Source organism: Salarias fasciatus, chromosome 8 (genome assembly GCF_902148845.1).
Source record: "Salarias fasciatus chromosome 8, fSalaFa1.1, whole genome shotgun sequence".
NCBI classification, from domain to species: domain Eukaryota; kingdom Metazoa; phylum Chordata; class Actinopteri; order Blenniiformes; family Blenniidae; genus Salarias; species Salarias fasciatus.
The window spans coordinates 9,481,424-9,509,261 of record NC_043752.1 but is presented as its reverse complement, the minus strand read 5'-3'; the positions used below and the strand labels follow the sequence as shown (position 1 = coordinate 9,509,261).

Sequence of the window (27,838 nt, the reverse complement as noted above, 5' to 3'; positions counted from 1 at the left end):
TTTCTTTCCTCCACCTCCATTATTTCCCCGAGTCGACAGCTCCGTCACGGCAGCAGCTTCAACCGCGGCTGATATTACCGGGGAGCTGCTACAGCGGCTTTCACTGGGCAGTCAAAGGTCCGTAAGACGATCAAAAATGCACACAGCCTCTTATTTATATCTCCACGTTCACTCTGCATTAGCCAGGATTATTAATGCAACGAGACAGGCGGCGAGATAAGAAGCAACGTGCGAGCGGGAGGATGATAAATGGAGGGACAGTAAAGGAGAAAATCAGGAGGAACAAAATGTAAAGGAGAGAAAGCGTCAGTGAGGGAGGAGAGCAGCAATGCGTGGGGCCCGGTGCCAGTATTAAATATTTCAATCACAGATTGAGCTGCTATGAAAATGCTTTTGATCCAGACTCCAAAGGACTTTTACAAAACAAGCATTTCTCTGAGTTGGCTGCAGCACAGTGGGATTCACCGAGGGAGAAAGTCCAAAAAATGCTCTGAAGGAGAAAAATACAAAAAAAAAAAAAACTTTTCTTACTAAGTGGATTCTCTCCAAGTAAGTTATCTTCATTATGTTGTAGAAAGTTGTGGGGGTTTTTTTTCTATTGCAAGCTTTGTTGTTATGCCAAGAGAAAATATGCTTGTATATCTGCATGTACGGCGTACTCAGTGATGAAACATGGTCATTTTGAGGACATGGATTTCAGACAGCTATATGGAATCACCAAGGGCAGAAAATCCTTCAAAACTGGAGAACACTGTGTTTGACTTCTTCTCTGTCTTTTTCAAAACTAAAGATTCAGCTTGTGGGTGTGGTCCATTCCATGGAATTTTAAAGGGATTGTGCGAAGTGAAAAAGTAAACGGACGCAGTAAAAATATCTGACCACGAAGCACTGATATCCGCTGAATTATAAAATCCGGGGAGCAAAGATCTCCGACCAACTGCCTGGAAGTAATGACTGCATGAGTCTAACAGGAACAGGTAAAAGAAATGCAATCAATGATTACAATCTGAACTCTGACTTAAGATAACAGCCATCACACAAAGCTTAACCACAATTATTTAATGCAATGATGATAAGAAATTAGTGATATTAAAAATCTGAATTACACATTTGTATGTTCTGAGTGAGAGTTAATGTTAATACATCAAAGTCACAAAACTGAGACGAACCTGAAGCCACACTGACTTGAGTCCATGCGAATAAAGATCTTAAAGAACTTCCCTCTTGGAATAATGACGTATTTTCTATTGTATTCTGTCCTCTTCTGTTCTCTATTCTGCTAAGTGGACACATGAACAGATACAGCTAATGATGACATGATGGCTGTAATAAGCTGGAATAAGTTTTACACAGTTTTCATTTCATCAGTCTACATGAATGAAACTTTCAGGTTCTGCCTCCAAAAGGCTAAAAGCTCAGTTTATTGAACCAACCTGATCAAAGGTTAATCAGTTGTCTGATATTAATTGATAAGGTTGTGCAGTGGTTTGTCCAGTTAGTTAGAAAAACAAATTTCAAATTCTGGCGGGTCCCATTTATGTTTAGGGTTTTAATGTACTCCAGATACAAGTGTGTATTTTCTCAGAGTGGTCTGACTCAATCCCACAACATAAAAACAGTCTGTGTTTGGTAACTGACTGCAGAACGAAGATATACACTTTTTTATTCAAGGGAATAAGCTGGATAATAAAGATGAATGGATGGCTGTGGCATCTACATGTTTAAAGGTTAAAGGTTTAAACTGTATAGTAGGAAACCCTATGAATGAGATCAGTATTTTTGCCAATTCGAACCAATTCATTATTTTTTCCTGGGTTATCTTTTGATCATCACAATCTCCTAACCCGATCTGAAAATGCAATTATGAAAGCGGAAAGAGGATGTTTCACATTTGCATGCATGTGAATGTGGAACTGCAGATGAGATTTCTGAGGAAGATGTAAAAACGGACGCCGTGATTCAATATTGTATACTAACGTCCCAAAATATATGGAGTTAATTGTGATGCCAAAAACAAACTGGGGATTAAGCAAATCTCTAAACCTGTAGATTTAAACTAATATCACAATCAGCACAAAGCCAGAAATTGAAAGCAAATTATCTCCAGCACAGTCACGGGCTGTGAGAATCCTCATTGGAGCATATATTCAGATACATGTACGTACTGATCGTGTCCGCTCGGATGAATCATGTATGAGCGCTGGCTGCCCAGAATCAAATCCAGGCTGTTTACATTGCAAAGAGCGACTTTTTTTTTTCTGAGGCTAGTTTAAATAACCCCATCTCAGGACATCTCAGAAGAATTTATTCCCAGATTTTATTCAGTCTTTAGACCACAAATTAAAATCTGATTACCCTTGACTCATGCTGGAGTCAAAGGCGGACATAAATCACCTGTAAATGACTCATCTGCTGCGCGCGCTGCTGCAAAATCTGCTTCTCGGCAGACGAGTCAAGTCACTTCTTCATCAGTATTCTGAATCGGATGTGCTCCAGCTGGTTGGACAGACAGGTAAAGCCTGTGTCCCATCCCAGGAGAGCAAAAAGAAATGACAAAATAACAGAGCTGAAGCCTTTAAGGACCTTTCTTTATCCCCTGCACAGGTTTTTGACCGATACAAAAGAGTCTTGTGTGTTGATCATGTAAGTAGAAGGAGCTCAGCTCTGCAGCACAGCTCATTATCTACGCCCTCCATCTCCACCCAATACCCTCGTGTACCATCATCAAAAAGATGTGTCAATACCATTTTGATGCTGGTTCAAAAGATTCAATCAAAATTTAATGAATTGACAGCCTTTCATATATGTAGGGAATTCCTAATTGGGTTTAAGTCTATTTATATATGATCACTGATCAGCAAATTGAGACCATCAGCTCGCATGATTTGATCATTCAACTTCACCAACTTGATACATCCAAAAATATGCAATAATATGATGTAAAAACCTCATCGAGAGGGATTTTAATCGATCTGTACAATAAAGTCACAACAAACCTATAAAATTCTGATTTCATGTCACCATTGATGCCTGTAAAGCAGAAACACTGTCCTGATATGTCCGGCCGTTTTCACATTCCAGAGACAGCCTGACCGAAGCCGTACGACACGGCGCATAACGACAAACAACATCATTTACACTACCAGTTTTACTGCACACATCTGGAGGTCCGACACAGGTCCCATGTTGCTGTTGAGCCTCAGTGCACCCTGGACAGATGGGGTGTGTGTTGCATGCTCATCAGTACAGTGGGGTCTCACACAGCTCCGGATTTGCTCTCAAATCTTTGTTTTTCTCTTAGTGCAAGAAAGTATTAGTATATTATTAAGAAGTTCATATTTGGCAAACCTGAAAGACACACTTGACACAAGCACTAAAACAGTAATATGATTTGTAAAGATATTCATTCAAATATAAGCCTGACTTTTAGAGTATCTAGAAATCCTGTAATGTATCTGAAACACTTCTCCTTTGTAAACCCTGCCGTGTTCGCTCCATGACCTCCTCATGATTGAAAACATTTCAGAGTCCTTCCCTCGCTCACCTGCGTCTTTTCTTCCTAACCCCGCAGGTCTTTGACAGAGCAGAGAGCAGGACTCGCCGCTTCATGAGAGGCAGGATTAAGTTGTTTGCGGAGCCGGGTCGTTATCACACGGCACACTGACGAGCTAAACCTTCAAACATTAGACGAAAACACACACATACTGTACATACACACACGACGGCACTCACGCCACAGGAGAAAGGGACGGTTAAGAGGAGCACCGACACGAGGGGTGATTCAGTGCGAGTGGAGGGGGGCGAAATGTGCTCTGAGGCGGCGATAAAGAGATAGAGATTTGCTGGTGGCACTTATTCTGCGGAGGGCTGCCGCGGCTTCTCAAAGGCTCCGTGGGGCTTCAAATGAAAAGGCTCCAAACAAGCGTGGATAGTTGTCTGTGTAAGACCCTAAATATTCATATCCAAATCCCAGCGGTGCTCCAAAAAAGAAAAATAAAACTCATAATCAAGCTGAGACGTATCACTCACAACAGATTACTCCCACATGTTTGGGAGACTCAATTTGAAACTCCACGAGAAGAATGGAGCTTTTGTGCTGTGCAGCATCCTTGGGTTCCTTGAAAGGCTCTGCAAAGTAAATTATTATTGCTATTATCGTAACAGGAATTCTGGTGAGCAGTACAAAGTGGAGCTCCTTTCTCTGACGCTGTTATTTTTCCACCACTTTCACAGCTCTCGCTTTGTGTGTGTCAGTAATTTGTCACAGCATCTTAGCAGGCCGCACATATAATCTCACCAGTCAAAGAAGGGGAGCTCATCCCGCCGTGGTGATCGGAAATTACTCGGGATAAAATGAGAAGGATTAATAGGATTTTAGTTCTGAAATATGCCATTCATTTCATCCTGTAAGACAACGAGCTGAGTGATTGTTTTCACTTTTTTGTGTCACTGCTCTATTGTGAAGAGGCACCTGGTGACCAGGCCGACATGCAGAGTGTAAGGAAAACCTCCCAGAGTAACGCAATCAAGAAAAAAAACGCTGCTGACAAATTAAAACCATGAAAATGAAGACGAGACAGCTATGGCTGACTTGGAAAATAACTGTCAATCATGAAGACTGAAGCCCAACCTGTTTCCCCAAATCCCAATGCACTGGACAGACTGAGCTTCGAGCGTGGCGGCTGTCAGCTTTATTAGGCCTTTAGTTGTAAGAAAAGGACTTTAAAAAATGTGCATGCATATGAGCAATTCTTTCCTTTTAGTGTTTATCCTTGCATCACAGTAAATAGCAAGAATGTTTTGATGGTTTGATGTAATTTTTTGTTTTAAATCCGTTATTTTGCATCGGTTAATACTGCACTGAAGCTTTATTTGAATAAATGTCACAAATCAAATCAAAAATCGCAATATGTGCCATAAAAAAACACAATGTTTTCCAAAAATCGTTCAGCACTAGGCAGCGAAACAAATTCATATTCACTGTAATCTACTTCTCTCAAATTACAGAAATACCAGATGTCCTGTTGTTTAAAGCCACGGACTACTCAAAGTATTAGTGATTGTGTGGTATGATTGGATTCTAAATAAATTTTATCAGTCACATAGAATTGATGAATTATACAGTAATACACACTCGAAAATGGAACATCTAAATTATTGAACTTCTCACAAAAACTTTAAATTAAAAACAGAGTTTAGGCACCCCAACTAAATATTTGATGCGTCATGAAAAAAATATTAATTCAAAACGTTGAAAACGTGGCACTCAGAAGTGTTTCAACTGAAGTCATTTAATAAATCTGAAACTTGGTGCACACTACTGTACCTTTTTTATTCATTTCTTTATCTGATGGGTAGGATTGAGGATTATTAAGTGTTTAAAATATGAATGAAATGATACAAAATCTTAAATCATCTCAATTTAAGATTTTCTCGCACCTCAGCTTCTCATGAAATTCACTTTTTCTAGCAGATTGCCTGAAGAGGACCGAACTTTTGGGGTCACTCAGTCGAGTCACACAAGTTTTTCCTTTTTGCCTTCAGGTCTTAAGTCAAATAAGGTCATCAGGAATTCGATTCAGAGTTTAATTTGAGCCACTACTACTCATTTCGGTCGGCCGAGTCTGAACTTCTGCAGCTCTGGATGTCTCTCACTTTAACTCTAAAACCCAAGCAGTTAGAAGAGCCCTACATTTACACTGGAAACACACCTCATTCCATTAAAACAAACATCTGCTAAATTACATTAAAAAGTCCTACACTTGTGGTGATGAGGGAAAGAAGCAGATAAATGACATTGTGCAAAGAAAGCCATACATTTCGTGAGCAAGGCAATTGTTTTGACAGGCGGTACTGAAACCGATCGCCAGACAAGATGCGTCACAATCTGTCAACCCGACAGAGAAGAACTGATCACACGGTACACTCGCTTTGTGGTTGTTAATCTGAGCTGAAAACGAACTCGGTGAAAACTAAACGTGCATCCGAGATGGTTTTCATGTTTTCCACCTGGCGTCGTCAGTTATGGAAACGCAACAGATAGAAACATTTAGCTGCACATTTAACAGCGAAAACCCTGATGTCCGTTGTCTAAAGTGATAAACATCAAAACTGCCGACGACACTCACGCTAATGTAATTTATTCAAACCCGACTTCTGAAAAGTGGGGAAACAGCTGCTTCAGTTCATTCACGGTTCAATCTCAATTCACCAGCGGAGATCTACTTTTCTCATTCTCGATATGGATTTTAAAACACACCATTTAGCTTCTTCAGATAAACAAATTATGAAGAAACACAAATCCCAGCTTTTCCATAATCAGAATATCATCTTGATTGAGCGAGTTTCAATGTAGTCTTACTGGGATGAAGGAATTCAGCCAATGAAGACGCTCCAGCCGACGTCCCGTAAAGCATGGTGGCAGTAACATCATGCTGTCAGGCTGTTCTGCTGCCTATGGTACTGGTAAAAAATAACGTATCGAAGAAATTATTCAATCCAGAGATTATCGAGACAAATAGAAAGAGAAATGCGTTCTCCAGTGTGAAGTGCAGGAGAATAGTGAGGATAATAATAATATGTCAAAACACAAGTCCAGGAGCAGAATCGAACAGATGACAAGGAAAAGATGGACTTTCACCAAGTGGCCAGCAGTGAATCCTGACCTAAATCCAACTGCCAAAAAATCTGTTGCTGCAAAAAGCACTTAAAAGAACTTGAATGCGTCACGGTGACAGAAACTATCAGGCGACAGGTGCCAGAGATTTTCTACAAGGAAGAAAAAAGTGAGACATTTTAGAAGTGCTGCAAATCCTCCTGCAAACAATCATTAATTTATAATTCTGTCCATAAACTGTCTGTGACGAGCGCAAGTCGTGATTTGTAGTTTGTTTTCATTTAGCATGCTGGCACATTTTAGTGCACATTTTGACGACACGACAATAAATCACTTCAAGGGCTTTGCTTAGTTGTTCCAGAAGCCCCGTGAATGTTTAATGACTGCATTCAATAAAGACACCAAACATTATGAGGGTTTGTTTAGTGTGTAGTTGCATACTGTGTTTTTCAGAAGTTGTGACTTTGATTTGAGTCAGATCACATTTTATCACAAATAATGTAAAAAAAATTAAGAATTTCAAAAGCTTCTCAAACCGTGACTTGCCACTGTACATTAAAAGTTACACTTTTATAATTTACAAGCATCTTTTTTTAATCCGTATAAACTGTTTATCATGAGACGCAGTCACCTCTGAATCACAGCAGTGCTAATGTATTTTGATGAAATCCTTTAAAGACCAAATGAAGCCCTGCAGTGCAGATAATTAAATAATGATCCACGTCAATCAGCAAATTTGTTTCAAAGGAGAACAGCAGCAAGGTGGGAAACAATTACAACGTTACAATAAACACCAAAAGTGTCTACTATAATAAGACGAGACTAACAGGAGAGAGGACACGAGAGACAGATGCTCCAACAGTTTCATTATCGGCTCGGTGTGTGGGACGCCACGTAGGCCGGCTGTCGCTGGACACTAACCAGCTCTGATTAATACCCCCTCATCTGAACCCAGCCAGTGACATCACCCTTAATAAAGTATTGCTCGTCGGCCTCCGCCACCCGCCCAGAGCGCCACGCTCCAACCATGGGAGGAGGCGAGGAGATCGCCGCAGGTATCCAACGCGCAGCTGCTGTTGTAATTAAAAGAAAAAACGCCCCCGTCGACGCCTCGCCCCAAATTCTCCGCCTGTCGCTCAAAAAGCACACAGCCCGCCTCACCTTAAACTCTCCTTCTCAAACTTAACGCTCACTCGCAGCTTCCCCCGCTTCGCTGCGCCTTGCGGCGGGAGAGAAACATGTGTCTGACTGAGAACAACAGCTGGAACAACAAGTGGGACGACGTGTCGGCCCTGCGAGCGTTTAAGTGCCGCAAGCCCCGAGCTGTGTGTTATCGCCGCATCGTGCAGTCATGCGGCAAATGACTGTTGGGCCCCCACTTTTGCACCGGTTCCTGCACCGGCTGGAGGGGAGCAAACGCAATTCCTCGTGAGACGGAGGAGGGAGGCGGGAGGGCGGACGGGACGGATCCTAGAAAGAGAGGCGGTGATTGCACAGATCTGGAGCATCCTTGCAAAGAGCAGTTAAGACGCATCTTCCAAGTACCTGGTACACCGACGGCCCGGAGGAATGTACCGTGCGCGTGTGCGTGAAAACCCCGAGGCGGGAGAAGGGGTGGATATCGGATTCCTCTCCGTCGCGTCGCTCCTCAGATTCACTGCCACCGTCTCTTTGGCTTAATCCAGTCTCGGAGACAGACGCCTCTCACCATTACAGAGCTTCCGGGGGATTGAACCAGCACAAATATTAGAACTGTCCTTAAAATCGAGGTTGCCTGAAATTTCACACACAAAGCCTCAATCGCCCTAAAGCTTGAAAATCCTTCAGCACCTCTGTAAGCTCGTCCTTGATCCTTTCTGAAGATGATTTGATAGTTGAAACAAGTAAAAGGATCTGAGCTCCCACTTAGATTTACAGATTAGGGCTATTTTAGGGAATATGTAAAAGGATTTTCTCTCACAGCAAACGTATTTAGAAAACCAACCCAGCCTTGGGAGCCGAGACAGTGACAGATTATCCCGACGATTCCCAAAGGAAACGGCACGAGTGGGTGAAAACGCAACTCTGGCAGCACGTTTCTGTCAGCCGAGCTGGTCGACAGTTTCACAATGTCTTATCAGAAAACCAAAATGCAAATACTACTTATCAAACTTTCACAATCAAGATAGATGTTAAGTCCATAAGCAGACTTCAAACAGTGCAAAACTAAAAGCTAATACACTTTACTAAGACACCAACAGTAATAAAAGGAACAGAAAAATGTATTTAAATTACAATGTATCTTGTGTTGAATCCTCAGATGACTGAGCAGGTTAAAGAAATGTGATTTTGAATATATGATATGGTAATAATGTTATGGTGTTGAGAATGAATCATAAGCAGCATTATATTATACACATTTTTCATAAGCATGCAAATACAGCCTTCACACATCTATGGAATACAAATCAGGCTTAGGTTCATCGACAAAAAGTGGTGCACAAATATGTCACAAATGTCTAAAATAAACAAGTTTCACGCGCAGGTTAGCACAAAGACTACAATTTAAAAGAAAGCTTTCGCAAAGTCAAAAGTTCTACCATGCTTAAGACAGCTAAACACACAAATATTTTCATAAACTGCAAAAAAAAACAGGAAAAGCTCAACTTCATGCTGAGATTAGCGCTCCTGAAAGCCACATAGAGAGCATCAGATGGGAATCTGGAGCGCTTTCCCTCCTCAGCCGCACATTTTTCCATATTTATCTGGGAGGAAAGGCGGCTGATGACACCCAGCAGGCTCTGGCATTCGGCGAGATGATTAAAATGTTCATTAACACCGATCGGTCCAGGTGATGAAATCTGTCACGCACCCCTGCTGCGCCCACATGGGAGCGCCTGTGAGAGATGACGCGGCGGACGCATAAATCTGCGCGTGCGTTGCGCGCCGTCGACCACCTGGACCCACCTGTGACAGAGCAATATGCGACGTCACCTGTCCCGGTAAATAAACCGCGTCTGTTGAACTCATCGCTGAGGGCACACGCACAAACAGGCCCACATCCGCTGAATAAACGAAGATCCCTCACACCTCGGAGCCGGTAAACACGGACCTGAAAGGGCAGAACGGGGAAATGCAGATGACCGCTCGGCGTCTCTGGTTCTGGTTTGGTGCTACAGCCGAGCGTGTGGGCTCAGTTAAGCTCAGTTCAGGCGTAGAGTGACTCATCATTTGCTCTTTTAACGGCGGGCCAACCGGGACGCAAATAACTTTATAACATAAACTACTTACACACCAGTTACAACAGTTTCAGGCCCGCCTACAGCCGCCAATGCACAGTTTAATTTAGGCCTGAGACACGAGGCTCGGGGAAGACAATTAACACAAATACGGTTTGCCGTTTTAAATGTGCGTGCATGTGCACATCTGCCCCGCAAAAACACATGCCTACACACATTTGTTCAATAACGACTCCCCTCCTGTCACTGTGACCTGCTTTTCCCACATTAACCCGGCAAACGCACTCAGCCACACATCGGTTAGCGGCTAATGAAAATCCACCTCCACATTTAAACACACACACACACACACAAAAAGCATGGCACGCACAAATCCAAACTTTTCATCGCTACACAAACAGTCGCACTTTAATGCAGCGCACTCAGCTGAGGGCTCATTGCAGGATTCCCGACCTCCCAGAGGCCCTGCAAGGGCAGCGCGGGGCGCGCGGGGGGGACAATAAACGCGGATCTCTGTGTGTAATGAATAAGTTACACACTCCTATTAGGGCCGGCAGCAGTGACAAATGCTTCTCATTCACTCATTAGGCCAGTGGCTGTCAGAGCAGGCAGGAGAGACCGAGGCGCCACAAGAGGAGCTTATTGGCTTTTAAACGGCCGTGTAATCCATTTCTATATTGCAGATGAATAAGCTGCTGTTCACGGCAGGTTTGTTTATGAACAAATTAGCCACGTACACACAGAGGGGTAAAACACAGGACAGGTCCAAGTGCGTTCACATGTGACTGCAGCGAGAAAAAAAAGAATTATTGAACAAAATATTCGCAATTTACAGCCACAAATTGGCACAGTCAGTCCAAACATGAGCTCAAAACTTAAGGGACATATTAAAAGTGATGTTGCTAAGCTGTTTCTTTTCTTTTTTTTTAAGCTCTCTAATGAAGGATACTTTAAATTGTGAAAAATCTCTTTGCACCTTGTCAAAATGGAACAACTACTAATGTGCATTCAGTTCACAGGTAATACGAAAGCAATAATTGTCACAAACAACAGTTTTTTTTTAATCTATCAGTTTTTCCACATGCGGTTAAGGGTCCAGCTGATGGGGCCAATCATGGCTCAAGATCCAATTCTGCTAAATTTGTACCTTCGGGGAAATGTTTTTGCCCATCAACACAAACGGAATCAACAACTGCAATTTGTATTTTCACATCACTGTCCAAACCATGTGGCACGCACGGAAATTATGTACTAGAGCAATCACAGCCCAACTGCAAGCTAAAAAAACTGTATGTGCCAAATTTATTCAATTCTTGCCTTCATTAAGAAAATCAATTCAAAGAAACAGTACGGTTGTAAATAAATATCACATCAAAAATAGATTTGACAATAGCAGTTAATGTTTTGTTTGTCCAGTAAGTATTGTTCATTGCTAATGATTAATGTGAGTTTCTGTTTCGCAGTGCATTTGAACAGATTTGAACAGAAAAGCTGATTAGAACATAAAACCTGAAGGCAACTGTAAGACTTTATATCAGTGATAATGGGATGAAATGACAGGTTTATAATGAACTAAGAGAAATACTGTCTTTAGTCCAAGGATATCAAAGCTTAATAAAAACAGAGTGAGATTCAAATAGACCAATAAAAAGAATATATTGAAAATGTTTTTCTTTTATTATTTCATTCTTGAAGTCACTCATCATTTTAGCTTCTTGGCAAACGAGTATTTCTGTAACTGGAAAAATGAGCTGTGCAGATAAAAAATGGGGAGAAATAAAAATAAAATGGCGCTCCTAATCAGAAAATAAAGGAAAAGGAATTCCATCTCGCTGGGTTAGCTGACCTCTGACCCTTGATCAATCTCCTTGAGTGTCTTCAGCGTGCCCAGCCAGCACTTAACAAGTTAATAACTCCTCATCCCTATCCACCAGTGGCAGGCCAATCTTTTTTTATATACATCACCGGAGTCCAATTTCGTCTGAACCGCGTGGAGCAATCAGCCGTCTTCCAAGGAAAATCTGAGACCCGTTTACCCGCTAGCAGTGACCACCCTCCCCGGAGGATGCAATCCCCCCGGAGTCGCTCCAAACACCAGTCGGCCGACCGGCCAGGCATGAAACTTCCTCTTGGGAGAATGAAACGGTTTGAAACATTATCATGGAGAGACAAAGAGCATCCACTTAAAGTGAGACAGCACACGCTCTCTGGTAAGAAAAAAAAAAAAAATGTTTTTTATCCCTGCATGTGCCCTCACTTCCTCTCCTGACCTTCTGTCATTGCACTAAGTGACTTCAAACAACAGCACTCCATCACAACATGCGCTCTCTTCTTAACCTCCCCCGGTTCTCACACCCACCAGAAGCCCTTTTCTGGAGCAGCTCGAGACGGATAGAGGAGTTTCCACATCTCTCAATGAACCCGACAAGCTCTTGCTTTTGTTGGAGCAAAGAAATAAGACCTCAGAGGGTCTCGCATTCGGCTTTGAGAATTGACTGAAAACATGTTAATGTGACCAGTGGAGTCTTACTTTACAAATGCCACAAATGCTTTAGAAATGCTCACGCACACACGGGTTGGTACACCTTTTTTTAAGCATTCGTGCACACGGGACTGGCATTACACGAAAAGGGCCGGCGCTAATTTCATATGTAAAGTACACCCGGTCTTCTTCGCTGGCGACAACATACAGAATTTGTTTTAATCGTATTCATGTATGTAACATGAACCGCATCAACATCCGTCTGAAGAAGACACGGCGAGATAAGCGTCGCTCATCGCTGAGTGGGGGACGCCTCGCCCCGGCTCTCCAAACAAACAGGGACAGACGGCATCAATAACAGGAACAATAATTAGAAGTGGGAAACACGAGGTGAAGGAAAACCGTCTTTTTGCGGGATGTCAGAAGGTCTGACAGCGACTGAGGAGCGTTCAGGGAGCGAGCGCTATCATTAGACAAGAGGGGGCTGAAGAAAAGAAAAGGGGCAGCGCACTGATCACGGGGAAGAGAGCTGACAGCACATGAAGAGTGCTTGTATATTAATTCAACTTCCCCGCCATGCGAGTTTCCCTCGCGCCCTAAACTGCTCGCACACGATTCCTCCTTCTCCAAACACAGACGCAGCATCCACCATCAGACTCTGGCAGTCGACATCAAAGCGTGATGGGACGAGGCACATCATTAGCGGGGAGAAGCCAGAGGCGAAGGAGGATGAAATCAGTTAGACGCCGGTGTGGAGAGAGAATTACTATGCCTGCCGGGACGAGCAAGGGGGGGGTGGAGGAGTGAGAGGGAAAGACGGGAGGATGGAGAAGATGACAGAAAGGGTTCAAATGGTGGAGGAACGAAAAGTCAACATCAGCAAAGTGAGATAATGAACGGGGAGCAGAAAAAAAAAAAAACAAAACAAACAAACACGGAGAAGCCGTGAGGATTTGAGAGAAAGCCACAGGTTGGTCAGACACAGCGCAGTTCAGCCGGGCGCTGCCGCTCTCACTGTAATACATGTTTTCATCTGTGCAGGAATCGCCTCTTCTTCTTCTTCTTTTTTTTTCCCGCCTCCTCCTCGCTTTCCAATCATCTCCCGTCCTCATTGTTCCTCCCCACCGTGCTCCCCGGTGTCGGCGGCCCGGGCAGCCGTGTTTGACAGGCTGAACACGGTAATTGCCAGGAAGCAGATAGATGAAATGTGGAGCCACGCTGATGTTTTAAACATGACACCGTTGCCGGTGTGTTCCGGCCCAACAAAGCGGCGGCTTATCGGCGCTCCCGACTACATTAGTCCGGCGAAACCTTCGAAATAATTACACTTAATGCATAACAGCGAGCGGAAGAGATTTTAGTCAGTGAGCGACGCTTTCTGTGTCTGGAAATTTAGTTGTATGTAAATCTGCAGTGCAGCTGGGTACTTGTTTTAGGAGTTTTGGCTATCATCCCTCTCATTAACCACAACACTGTATTAACAGAGTTAATAGCAGCAATCTGGGAACATGATGAGAGGATCATTTAGGTTTGCCAAACAAAGGTGAGTCATCAGATTAATCTGCAGTAGACGCTCGTCACAGCAGGGGCGATGATCAGCGCTTTGGGTTTCGCTTTTCTGTTGAGGAACGAGAACTGTAAATAATCGCAACCTGAAATTCAGTTCTTACATCAGGAAGTTTAAAAAAAAAAAAAAAGACACTCAGCAATATTCCATTCTAGCATCTGCTGTGATTAAGCAGTACATAAATGATTTCTGCTGAAAATTTGTAAATGCTAAACTACTTTCGCAGTTTAGTCTAAGCTGCATAATGAAGCTACAACAAAACATATCAGTTTGACCTCATGGCTGCTCTTTGTGTGGCTGCTCTGATATGTTATTACGGTGTGGAGCTCCTGAAGGCATCTTTTGGAAAAATCTCATTTCCCAGGCCAAAAAGTAGCGATTCCTCATTTGAAAGGTGTTAAAAGTCTTTTGATTTTATTAACATCACATGCATTTTTTTGTGTGTTTGCTCACATGATGACAAACAACGTGAGTTATCTTTTTCCTCTAGATCACTTCCTGTTTCTTCTTCCTACCTGGGAAATGGGGCTTTCCCTGATGCCTTCAGGAGCTCCACATCAAAGCATTCACACATTTAGTCACTATGAGCTAAAAACTAAAACAATCCTGCAATACTGTCTGTTGTGATATCAACGTCCAATTCAACACAATCAGATTTACCACATATAGCAGAAGAAAGAAATTTTCTTGTTCAACAACAGAGAGTGAAAAAGCTGTTCTCTAAGTTTTAGAGTAATTTATTCTGCTTAATCATGCTGCCGTGGTCCACTGTGAAGCACCATATTTAACTTGTTTTTGTGTTTTTCCCCAGTCTGGTATGAGAGCTACGATAGAGTTTTTGTAACTTAATTACAGCCATGTATTAAATTTATTAAAAAAAAAAAAAAAAAAGAGCAACAACAGAAACAAAAGCAGCTACTTTTGTAAAATGCAGAAAGCTTATTTTATAGAAAGTCATTGCAGTTGGTTGTTAATTCCTCAAATTTTTATACATGAATTCAAGACTCTGTGGGATGTGCAGCAGAGTTCGGACCACACCTACAAAAGCCTCACCTCACGATCTAAAAGACTAAACGTTCTGATGATACTGCACAGTCAGAGGCCTCGACGGGCCTGGGCTGTTTTCCTGGACCAATAAAAAGGGATCTATACGATATCAGGTGGTCATGGTGCTACGGCCGATTCATATCCATCCACATGTTAACATAACTAATATAACTCTGGTCTGCAGGATGAGCTCTAAAGGTCTGTCTGCTGCATTAATGAATAATAAAACAATGATTTCCTTCAAATCGCAGATAAAAACTTGAACATCCGAGTCCATAAATCATGCTGGGGTAACTGTCAGGAGAAGGCACTGCTGTGATATGAAAAAGATTTACAGGAGCATGCATTTGCCTCTGAACTCCTTAAAACGCCGCCATAAACACATTACCTTAATACAACGAAGTCTTAAAACATACAGGAAACCCCACAAACACACAACCCCTCCAGGTATCAAAGATAACCACTCTCCTTTGTATCCCCAGAATGCAATTAACCATTATGTGGCCCCCTGTAATCTGCCATGTTCCTTTTATTTGCCTTTGATACAGCAGGAGCTTATCTTGCTGGTCTTCACACAGAGCACTACTTGCATCCCCCGGCAATGGGAAAACAAAGTCCTAGTTGTCAAAATTACTCAAAAAAAAAAAAAAAAAAAAACACAAGGGTGTGTGAGGAAGATGATAAAGAAGCTTTGTACTGTAAAAGTGGAGGTGAATCATTACAGTCCATTAGAAATAGGGGTGATCGGGGAGGTTGTGTCCTTGTGTCCATGAGTGCCTCTGTTTGAGAGCGAAATAGATGGACTGGGACACAGACATGGAATCTAATTTCAGGTCATAATGAACAGAGGGAGAAGGAGAACGCGTGTCTTACCATCATTGCTCTGGCTCCCCTCTCTCTTCAGCATCTGTACCGCCCCCACATACTTCTTCAACTGGACCTTCAGGACCTCATTCTCCCTGCGCAGGGACACACAAACACACCTCTTAAAGCCACCGAGGACTGAAAGACAGAGGTCGTGCCAGCGAGACGCTGTGTGCATTCTGATTTTGCGCCATGGCATATGTCCTCCCTGTAATCCAGAACAGACAGGACAGAAATGGTCATTCCGGTAAAAAAACACTCATCGGCTGCGTTATGTCTCAGGAAAGATGCTGCCATGTGTTTACACAAGACTTTTTTTTTTCTCCCATCCACTCACAGAGCCGTGCCAAGCCCAAGTTGTTTACTCAGTTTTCTGTGAAAGGACAGTGTGAATCATCCAATCACCTGAGAGGTGACAGAAATAAGAAAAAATATATTCGACTTAATCCAGGTGGTCAGACTGAGGAAAAACTCACAGGGATGCAGTTTTGTCGAAGGCAAAAACACATAATTAACTTCTGAATTTAAATCCAAACTGAAGACAAAAATGGAGCTTGGATATTAACATATTTGTCATACCAACAGATGGGCGGCTTAGATTCAAAGTAAGTACAACAAATGGCCAGAACTATTCTTATATTCCTGCACACATGCTTCATATACTTCAGGATTAGAGTACTTCTCTCAAGTTTGAGACAGACCGTCTGTAAGAATCAAAAGAAACTTTACAGGCTACGGTATGTAGCAAGGGGGGGAGGCAGCAGAAATCTAAGGGTCAGGGGAAAGCCTTTTCACTGGATGATCTTTTCCTTTTCATGTTCAAAAGAAATCACAACAAAAACAGCAACTTTTAGTTATTCTTACTTTAGTTATTGTTCTACACTGCTGGTGTAGTCAGAACTACCTGGAGCTGAATCCCCTCAAGTCTGTGGAGATGACAGTGGGCTTTAGCAGAAATCCCCTGACACCTGTCGCCCTCACCATCAACAACACAGTGTCCACTACGGAAACCTCCAGCTTCCCGAGTTCCACAATCTCTCGGGACCAGACGTGGACTGCACAGGACAATTAGGTCTGCAGAGAGAATAATGGCGGCCGACCTGCCCTCAATCCAGGACATGTAGCCGTCTAGGGTCAGGAAGCAGACCCCTCACATTAACACCTTTAACTCCTTCCATCCAGTAGATCTTACGGAGCACTGCACATCAAAAACCCCAGAGACAGAGATGGTTTCCTCCCCCGGGCCGTCACCCTGATGGACTCTCAGCAATCAGAAACTCAAGAGCCACAATAGCACACTTGTATATTTGCATTACGTTCACCCCAAGAACCCTTCCCGCTCTGTACAAACCCTGTATATGTTGTGATTTTACATCTTTTTTTAATCCTGTGATTCAGGATAAAAGTGAGCTCAACTGTGATCCAGGCTCTGTTTCCCCAGCATCGATGTCTGACAAAGTGCCCGCACTTTCAAAACGGTCGAATGAGTGTTTGCTCATGAAATGATTCAAATCAATTTCACTTGTGTAAACTCTTCTAATAAAATATATCAAAAAGGCTGAGGAGAAATCAATACAGACAGCTGCCAGCAAATCAAATTTGCAACATAAATTCCTAACAGAAGAGAAGAATATTTGAAGAGCGACAACCTTCGGGCACATCAGTCAACTCCACTGGTTTCATTAAGGCCTGTAACCGAGAGTTTATGCAGCAATATATTACATGGTAGGTGCATCTCTGTCTCTTTTTAAAGTCAAACAGCACTGTATTTCAAGAATAAGAAGATCCAGGATCCTCTTTAGGAGACGGTGTAAATGTAAGTGCTGGACTGTGGCGGAGAACAAGACACAAAGACACGGCGCTCGAGAAACAGAGGCGGTCTCTCTACAAGGCAGAACCGTAAGAACATCATCGACTTTGGGGAGGAAATCAATCAGAGTTGGAGTGCGGCTTTACGCCCTTGGCAGTTAAATTTAACAGCCTTTGTCTTCCCTCTGCCTCCACCCTCCCCGACAACCCCCACCCCCCCTCCATCCACCCACCCAACCCCTCATTCTCCATGGGTGATTTTTGGTGCCCTGCTTATCAGCCCCCCCATTCACAACCGACAAAAGAGGACGACCCCCCCCCCCCCCGCCGGATCCACGTGACGAGCTCTCGGCGGAGCCGTCCACGTCGTTATCAGAGCCACCCGCAGCCCAGACGCTCCTCCAGCCTGATTAAATTATAGCTAATACACGCCGCTCGCTCCGGAGAGGGAGCGGCTGTGCCGGGGTTTTCGGGGAGATACGCAGATACTCGGAGGCGTCTCATTTCACTGACAATGAGTCTCCAGTCTGCTGTTCCGCCAGCAGGTAGATTACAGCGCTGGACAAAAAGTGAGTGAACTGACACCGATACCTGAAGCTCAGGCTAAAGCGTTCCTTTGAGCCGTTTAATTCCTGGGTCGCCGCATCTCTTCTGTTTTGCGTGACTCTCGTGTGTATTCTCAAACATTTCACCTTCACACAGGTGAAGAATCAATCGCCGAACACACACAGCTGGGTAACATAGTTTTACATTAAGCACAGCACAAATGACTGTGTGTAATGTGTAAGATGCTCACAAAGATTTATCACTCTTTGGAGACATCGACTTCGCCTCTATCGTCATCTCGATGGGGCATTTCAGCCCTTTGCACTCGCTGTTTGGGCTTTTCACCTCACAATTTCTGTTTACATTGACCTTATTTCCCTCCCGCCACAGGTCGCCACCAATAAACAACCGTATACTACGGTCCCAGCACCCGTTCTGCCACACTTAGCTGTCACTTTGTCGTCTAATCAGGGCCTTAATTCCCACCCACTCATTATAAAAGTAGCACAGTTACCTCTGTCTCCACTAAACTTAGAAAAACATAAATCCATGCTTCCAGGTGAGCATTTAACAACTCGAGTTTTGCAGAAGAATTATTGTGTTGATCAAACCAGAAAAAAACATGAAAACATGCATTTGGGAGAATGTTTCTTTGTTGTTACCCCACCTATTGATGATAAATCTTAACACTATTTGAAGGTTTATGCCCACTTTGGGGCCACATTTGGAAGGAACGGCTTCTCTGGGATGAGCAGCAGAGCCATAAAAAGCAAACAGCGTGTCCTGCGTCAGGCTTGCTTAATGCTGTTCGACTGAAGTCTGTGGAAACATAACGAAAACACTCTCAATTTAACATTTATTTTTAATCTGCTGAAGCCTATGTGTTCAATGCGGAAGCTATTGATAACAGAGACTCATAAAAACTCACAGGCAAACCTTGAAACTGCACTTCACTGCTCATCCTACAAATGCACACTTTCTTTAAAAAGTGCCACGACTCAAAGGAGAAATAAATATTTGTCAGGAAAAACTAAATAATGCACCAAACACATATTCCCACACTATTAGCTGTGAGAAACTTGACTGTTGTTCGGTTTCGTCTGCCACATTAGTCACCATGTGAACACAGAGGCCCGCCAATCCCCATCGCACGCAGCGATGAATCGGAGGTCTGAGTCAGAACAGCGTCCAGACCGGTGGCGAAGCACAAAAAAAAAAAAAACAAAACAAAAAAAACTTAGCCTAAGATCGTCATTTGTTCACCACACTGATACAGGACTCCTCGTGTTGCTCGCATTCACACAAACTGTGGCGCTGTTGCTCCATTCGAGCGGTCATTTTTAAAAACAGAAATAGCTGTCATCCAACCTTGGTGCACTAAAATCGTCAATTGTCAGGCTTCAGGATTCTTCCACTTTTTTCCAAAGGTCAGGAGATGTTTGCATATACAGGTGCTAAAATGAATTAAAAAAATGTAATTAAAAAAATGAAAATGAAAAATCAAACGATAGTGTTTTCTGGATATTTCATTGAAGTTTGCACCCAAAGATATCATTAAAATTAGATTTATTTTAAGTTTGTAGTCAGATTTGGTAGTAGTTGTTTAGGTTTTTTTTAAATGCCATCATTTCCATCATGTATGCTCTACGCCAACTTTACACAAGAGTGCCAAACACTGCATCTGAGAATTCAAGTAGCTAAAAAAAACAACAACCCATAACTCTAAAAGTTAATAGAAGCTGGATGACAACAATGATAAATTATTAGTTTATTATCAAAAAAATGCATTTATAACTGTCTCTAGGCACAAGGCGAAGGACAAAATGAACCTGAAGAGGCACTGAGATCAACTGCAAATCTTTCTGAAGCTGCTCCATTATCGTGTATTTTTGTTTTTCCACCTGCGAACCATTACGTGCCCACGTCCATCTGACACCGCTAATGGCACGTCAAGGCGCCGCCGATAGAAACTCATTTTCAAAAGCTTGTCAGTTACTCAAGAAGACTTTTGTTTGTTCCTGAATAAGAGCTCGGAGAATCGCCGGGCTAATTTTCTCAGCTGTGAATAAACGATTGCCTGAACAAACAATGCCTAATGTGCCTGCGCTCGAAATTGAATTTCTTTCGCAGGTTTACAACAGCCCGATAATGAAGGCGCGTTGTTGAATTATTGATCGCTCAGATAGAAGCGAAATGATTTCTGCCGAAATAACGCACTCGCTTTGTTCCATTATTTAATGCGGAATACACTCCTTCTGCCGGCAAAACAAACAAGAGGGTCACCTTGTTAGATATACTGCTGTCAGCGTCAGCCGTGCCCTCCGCACACAAGGAATTGTTGGTAATCAGGAGCATCAGTCTGGCATGTAATTACAGGTGCAGGTTTAGGAGGCTGATTCCAATCTCCGGCTAACTAAAGTTCAGTAAATTACACTGAAGCAGCTCCGAGTTTAATCATATGCGTTTCTTTGCGAGCGCCAGATGAACCCGCTGATGCAAATTTACTGTACTGTCAGCGCTGTGATGTGAGATGATGGAGAGCGGCACAACTCGGAGAAGGCGCAGATAATCCCCACAGTACATTACGGCGTGCGCATCCAGGGGGAAATCTTGGCGAGGTGTACGCGAGTTACCTGCGGGTTACGAGGGAACGTCTCCCCGACGACCGCCTCAAACCGCACGGCACTTTTTTTTCCCCCCCAAATCCAATTTCAGAGCGGCCTGATAAAACACAACCTGGAGGTGTGATATACACCCCCCCCCACGTGAACCGCGTTGCATCTGTACTGGAGCATCTTCCCCCCCCGGGTGGCACCGCTATGCAGGTCGCCGTTGCACTAAATCAAGAACAGAGTTTGCTGTTTGGTTCGGATTTTTTTTTGTTTTTTTAACCACCCATGTGCAATAAAACTGTAGAAATAATCCACCAGCCTGTGTGCAAATTAAAGTTATGTTCTGTTGTAATTATTCGGCTGAATGTTTTTATTCACTGTGCAGGAAAAGCAAAAAAATAATGTACTTTCATTAGTGAAAGTAAATCTTAAAGGGAAGAAAAGCTCATAAGGCTCCAGCTGACAAACTCTTTGAAGTGAAAATTTCAGGCAATTTCTATTTTATCTAATCTGTTTGTTCCCAATGCTTTAAGCCTGCAGTTTTTCTCAGGTCATGCAAAGCTAATTTTTAAAATATTTGGTGCAAACAAAAAGCAGGAATGAATTCTGGGTGGCATTTTTCTCAGAATGACTCACTTCAGATGAGTTTGACAGTGTTCTGGTGGTTCGCAATCCTGGGCCCCAATTCAATTCACTTCTCCCTATTCACCAGTCCAGAAAGATGTTTTGGTAAATTGAGGAGTTTAAAAAAAATTGCCCTTTTTTTTTTTTTTTTTTTTGTGGTTTGATTGTCTCTCCAAGTCAGTTCTATAATGGACTGATGGTTTTTTTTTTTTTTTTTCAGGGTGTAAACTGCTTTTATAAAGACGAATATGCATCTTTATATTGGTTTTTCACAAAGTGCTTTAAAAAGCATTCAGCACAAAAAATAAAAGAGGAAGATACATGTAATATACCATGTGACTGGACGATAATATAAGTCACACTGAGCCTTCACTGAATCAGCAAAGTTTACAAACTACCTTCATTTCCTGGTTGCGTTCAGTTTCTCGTAATGACTTTAAGCGGGTCCATTAAAACCAACCTGGTTCAGTCGAGCAGCGCTCTTCTGCACAAGTTCAATGATGGATACTGAACGAAACTTAACAACAAAGCCCCGTGAGAGGGACACTCTGCAATTTCCTCGACCCCAAAACCCATATCGAGAAAGTGCAGCTGTGTCTCCCGGTTGAGTCTTTCCAATTAAGAGCGACCTATTAAATTATTTCATGCTTCCAGTGAATGTTACACCGCCGCAAATACGACGTGTTCGAGCTCGTCTGAGGCTCGGAGTGTCTTGTCTGCCTTCGGGGGCGGCAAAGTTTTTAAATGAGCATGTCGAAAAAGTTAAGGGCTCTTCATCGCCGTGGCAGCGACTGCATTCGGCGTCAGACGACATGGGACTCGCGACAAAGTGCCTCCTCATTAAGGCCGGCAGTCTGATGTGAAAATATTGATGGCGTGCGCGTCAGCTATGAAGAAATACCCCATTAACGGCGCACGGCAATAAAACCGGGCGAGAAGAATGAAGCGTGTTTGCGCACGAGATTTTGCGATTCTTCGGTGTGTGTGTGTGTGTGTGTGTGTGTGTGAAAGAAGCAGCGAGACAAAGGAGAGCGGCGCGGCTCAGAAAACGATAGAAAGAAGCGGCAGCTGTTTCGTGTGCAAATGAAGCGAATGGTGAAAGAGCAGCAAACTGTGTGCGCTTGAGAGATAAAGACACTATAAATATTTTGTTTGAAAGAGAGGAAGCCCGTGAAAAGTGCGAAGTTTTTGGGTGTGTTTTATGAAAAGCAAATACTGTAAAACACTATTAGAAAGAGGATAAAAATGGAGCATCTTATCTTCCCTTCAAGAACAAGCCAAAAAAGTCATCTCAAGAGAAAAACTTAAACTTAAGCAACTCCCAGTAATTACTTAAGCTGAATTGAAGCCCTGGAGTGCTTTTTTTTTTTCCCTCTCCTTGTGTCTATTGAACCCCCCTCCCTTGTCTTCATTATCCCAGTGCTCCGTAGTCGTCTTAATGTGCTATAAACACAGCTAAATTGGCTGTTCTTCAGGTACGGCCGGGCTTTGTTTGGAAGCTATAAAAGAGAGATGCAAAGACGCCTTGCGAGGGAGACAGCTCAGCGGCTGGATATTGCTCCTGAGTGCAATTTACTGTTCAGCTTCTCCACAAAAGAAAAAAAAAAAAAATCCACAGGAGAAAGGTTCTGTGACAGGCTTCCCATGGCCTAAAAAATGCATATATAAATACATTTACCTGGGCTGAGGGGCATAACTGGCTTCCCAAAGAAAGAGAAGAGCGTCAGCCCAAACACTCCACGCCGGTAAAGTATGAAAACTCTCCCTGCCGCTCTGCAGAGCGATCACAGCAGACTGCCTGGAGAAAGGCGGCTCTGCCAGCTAAGAAAAAGGCATCTGCTCTCGTTTCTTATCCGTGAGTGTGTGTGTGTGTGTGTGTGTGTGTGTGTGTGTCCGTCCGCCTGTCCAACCGCCCCCTCTCGCAGTGACGAGGAACCACTTCCTGGCCCGAGCCCACTCGGCTGGCCGCCGTCCCGCCTTCCTGCTGCGAGAGGCCTGCTTTCCGCTCTGCCAACCGGCGTCTAAAAAGGGGGACAAGAGACGGTCGAGGGGAACGAGGAGTTTCTGTCTGTGTGTGTGTTCGTCTCTTACAAACACTTTTGAGTTTGACGTACAGGGTGAGGCCACTTTGGTTTCGGACATTTATTGTTAGAAAAGGTTGAATTATAAGTGACCGGACGTAAATAAACTCCACTGAATGAATTGAAGCAAATTTTAAACTTCAGAGCATATATGCACAGAATCACTTGTGATTACTGATGAAGCTTGAATCCATCTTTAAAAATAAGGCTGGTGGATGTGTTTGAGCATCATTGGCTGTATTTTAAATTGTTTACTTTTACCGTCTTAAAAACATGAAAAAAAACCTCATCCTGATGTATAAATGCATCAGCCAAGGTTTTTCTGAAACTGATTATATTAAAGATTAAAAACTAAACAAATTCACAAAATTGATGAGGAAAATTTACCAAACATTGCATTGATAGCCACATAACAAGGCAACAGTACTGGCCTCGACTGTTTTGAGTTAGTTTTAAGTAAGTATGGTGTAGGCAGATTTTATAAGTTATGCTGAAAAGAAGCAACTGCGATATTTTTTAATTCCTTTACATGAATATTTCTGTTTATTTACATCACCGGCCCACAAGATCGGCTAATCCGACCCGCCAAAACACCAAGCCAATGGTGAAGAGTAGCAGAAAGAAAAAAAACCCTTGGTCAAAGCATCTTCCAGTGACAGAGTCGTGGTGAGTTAAATGACATACATAATTAAACCCACTGAGGAAGAAGAATTCAATTAGAGAAGCAGAAAAGCACTTTTATCATGCCTTCCTCCTTCACTTTTGAGAACAAATCGTGAAGAATGACTTTCAAATGTGTGTTTTGGGTGAAAGATGAAGCAATATAAAGAAGACATATTAAAACAATGAGATTAATGAGTGAGACCCTTACTGCTTACAGCTAAAGAGCTTTGAATTGACAAGTTTTCTGTGAAATGCAGGACATTCAGCACTGAGAGCGAAACTTTGTAACTTGGCATGAGAAAAGCCAAAACATTTTCCACTGACAAAAACAGAAAACTATCAAATATTTCCTACATCATATATTTTCTACCCTCACTTGCCATCAAGCATTTCTGTCTTTCTACCATTTCTGGCCACTGGCAGCCATTTTTCTTTGCTTTGACCATTCAGTTTCCAGCATTTGCGCGCAGAGAACCTCTTTAATACACTGTTCCATAAAGCTATGCAACACATACATAGTCACAATATAAACCACATGATATGTACATTTAGCATTACTACTCCACTGGTGCCCTGCGTTTCCTTTAGAATATTTCTTCGCTATCACAAAATATGACTAAAGGCCCGAATGCGCTCAACGTTAAAATACACAGGCGAGCAGAATGAGCACTGCAACAGATGGCATTTTCCTCAAAGGATTCAGTCTGAGATTACATGAGACCAGAAAAGCAGAAACTTCTCCAAGAATTAAGAACAGGTGTTTTCTATTGAATGGACTTTCTGTTAAGTAATAATCAAACTGCATCTTTTTTTACTTGTTGTTATTCTGCCTGCTTACATATCGTTACAAAGGACAGCTCTGGGATGATGAAGTTCACGGTGTGACCACACGTGCACTCCCGTTGGAGCCGTCTGACAGTGAGGATGTGGGCTGCTATGTGTCACGCAGTGGGAGTGAGGGGCTTACATTAGCATGCTATATTTGGAGGAGCGGGCCGAGCATGGGTCCCGTCGCGTATCTTTGAGTTTCTTGTGTGAGTAAGTCTGTAAAAGTGAGCGGCGGCGGCTCTTTTTTAGCCCACTCCCCTCTCGCCGGAGCCGACGTCAGCCGGGATCTATCTATGGCGGCTCGCTCATCCTCCGCCGCCCCCGTCCGCATCCCGGCTGAAGGCGGGCGCGGGCGCGCGGACGCGCAGCCGCTTCCTGGGGGTTTTTAGACGCTCCTCTGAAATAAGGGTGCCATCGCTGGGAGAAGCACTAAAATAAGCAGGCGACTTGCGGCGGCTTCCTCGAGCGGCGGGGACCATCTGGTGCCGGAGATAAACATTTAACCTGAACATTACCGCTGGCAGCGCCGCGGTTTCAGTCAAAGTTAGAACAATACGTCTTAATTAACCCAACAGCTGCGGAGCACTCCAGCGAGCCGTCGGTCAACCCCGACTGTCCTTTCGAGTGCGGAGATGCAACCGTTTCGGGGGATAGAGGCGACTTGCAATTCACCCTCGGCGTGATAATCACAAAGAATTGTGGGATACATAGCAACGGCTGAGAGTAGCCTCTTTCACTGAATGATGCTGACAGCTTCCAGCCCTCATTCAGCGGCGAGCTGCTCCTTCAGTGGTATTTATAGCCACTATTGATCGAGACAGATTTGGCCAAGAAGGAAAAGCAGCACTTGAGATTTAGCTACAGACTATAGGCTAGGATTTGTGTGTGTGTGTGTGTGTGTGTATGTGTGTGTATACTATATGCCACAGTCAATTGTATAAAAAGAGAGGGGCAATCATATCGCATGATCCTTCCACACTCATTTCCTCTCGTGGTTTATGCTCCATCAGAGTGCTCCATGTGAACATCGGCACATATTTAAAAAGGCCCATCAGCCACCGCGCCGTCCTCTCCACACACAGCGAGGCCCTCAGCTCGAGCGGTCCCTGCACACTTAACTTGAGTCGCTCGATCAATCCGAGCTGGTGGTTTGACTTCCTGTAGGAGGCTCCTATCGCAACACTTTCTTGGGTTTTCCGTTTAGACCGCTGGAGGATGACTAATCGTCTATTTAAAGGGCTTAGGGCTCGACTGAGGGCTTCGGAGGCACAGCCAATACACCGCCGAGGCAGAGGTGACGCAGTCCACCTCTGGGGAGGCTGTGGGTGGCTGATTATCGGGATGGGATCTGGGTGTGTTCGTGATTTGGGGAAGGAAATATAAACACAATGAGGTTTTTGATACTGCACTGACCTTTTCTTCACCCATTCATTCAACTGACACTGGACTGAACAGGATGTGGAGCATTAACGGCGGTATTTGCACCAGTGCAGCTCCTGTGCCCTTCTGGGCAACGCTCTTATCATGAGACAGTGCGGTGGTAATTACTGTGATTATGTGTAAAATGGTGACGCAGCGACTGTAGGTATGAGGCACAATCAGCAGCTACAAGGCAGTTTTAATCTCTCTCACACACACACACACACACAAAACGAGCTTTCAGACAATGTTTCCTTCTGCTCTGATGCCTGAACTTCTTTTAATCAGCAAAAACATTTGCGTTTTGACTTGAATCGTTGTTGTGTAAACGGGATTTGTCAATTAAAATAGATATGTGACTTATCTGCAAGGCAATTTAACCTCAGTTGGGCCTAAAAAGTCATCCAACAGCAGTTTGCATCTCTGCGTCAGTGCTCAAGTTGACTGAAAACATAACACGAGGCAGTATGTGGGCTGTGTCAGAAACAAAAAAAAAAAAAAAAAAAAAATGAACTAGAGCAATGAGCAACTAAACTGAACTCCAGCATCTGAACAATAATCTGCACGGAATAACAGATGCTGCTGGCGGCGCTCGCCACAGCCGTCGATACTGTTTACCCCGAGATGATGTAATCCCACACAGTCTGAGAGGATAACGCCACGGCAAGACTGCTGAAGGTAGATTCTCCAGGAAGTTATTGCTGTATAATGAGTCTGTGCATAATTAATCTAAAGCAACACTTTTTTGAGAATATTTAACCAGCCTGAAATATTGTTTTGTTTTTTTTTGTTTGGTTGCCGGTGACATGCCTCATTTTTTTGTGTCAAACACAGATGCAACCAATCATGCTAATAACTGTGTGTCTCCCATCATCATTATTATTATCAACAACCATTATTTCCTGCTGTGACTCAGTTGATCTGCATTTCATAAAAATAGCAAAATGCTGCTGTGTGCCTGCGGGGAGGCGATGCGTTCGAGGTCAGTACTGATCATACAACCATTGGAATGTCAAGCCATTGGATTTCTGGCTTCTTACAAGGCTTACCCCTAAATTCAGATGTCGAAAGAAACTGTAGAGAGACAACTTGAAGAGATTATTTCTATGCAAAGAAGAGCTTTTGGTTCAATTCTGTGTCAACTGTGGTGACACTAAAGGCGCGGGAGTTGTGGAGACATCCCCATCTCACCTGGCCAGCGCCTGGACCTTGGCCGAGTGTCTCTCCTCCAGCTCTGCCAGCTTCTTCTTCTGCAGGTCCGTTTCCTGCCTCAGGCCTGCAGAGTGCTCCATCTCGCCGTCCAGCAGGCTGCGCAGCGACCTGCAGGAGACGTGCGACGCATCTCATGTCTGTCACCGTCACATTCAGGCATAAACTGGTCAGGAATGAATCCTGTATGTTCAGATATACTAATTATTATTTCCATTAAAGGATGGCAATTCTTTAATTGCAGTAATAAAAG

General features: G+C 43.4%; 1 protein-coding gene across 2 annotated transcripts in view; it reads right to left on the bottom strand.

Annotated features, from left to right (window-relative positions):
• snx29 (sorting nexin 29) overlaps positions 1–27,838 on the bottom strand; it is a 128,964-nt gene that overhangs the window by 86,496 nt on the left and 14,630 nt on the right. For both annotated transcript variants that reach the window (XM_030097389.1, XM_030097388.1), the window contains 2 exons: positions 27,568–27,696; positions 15,804–15,889 (listed from right to left, as the gene is read on the bottom strand). In XM_030097389.1, coding sequence (XP_029953249.1) covers positions 15,804–15,889; positions 27,568–27,696 — 215 coding nt within the window. The remainder of the gene's footprint in view (positions 1–15,803; positions 15,890–27,567; positions 27,697–27,838) is intronic.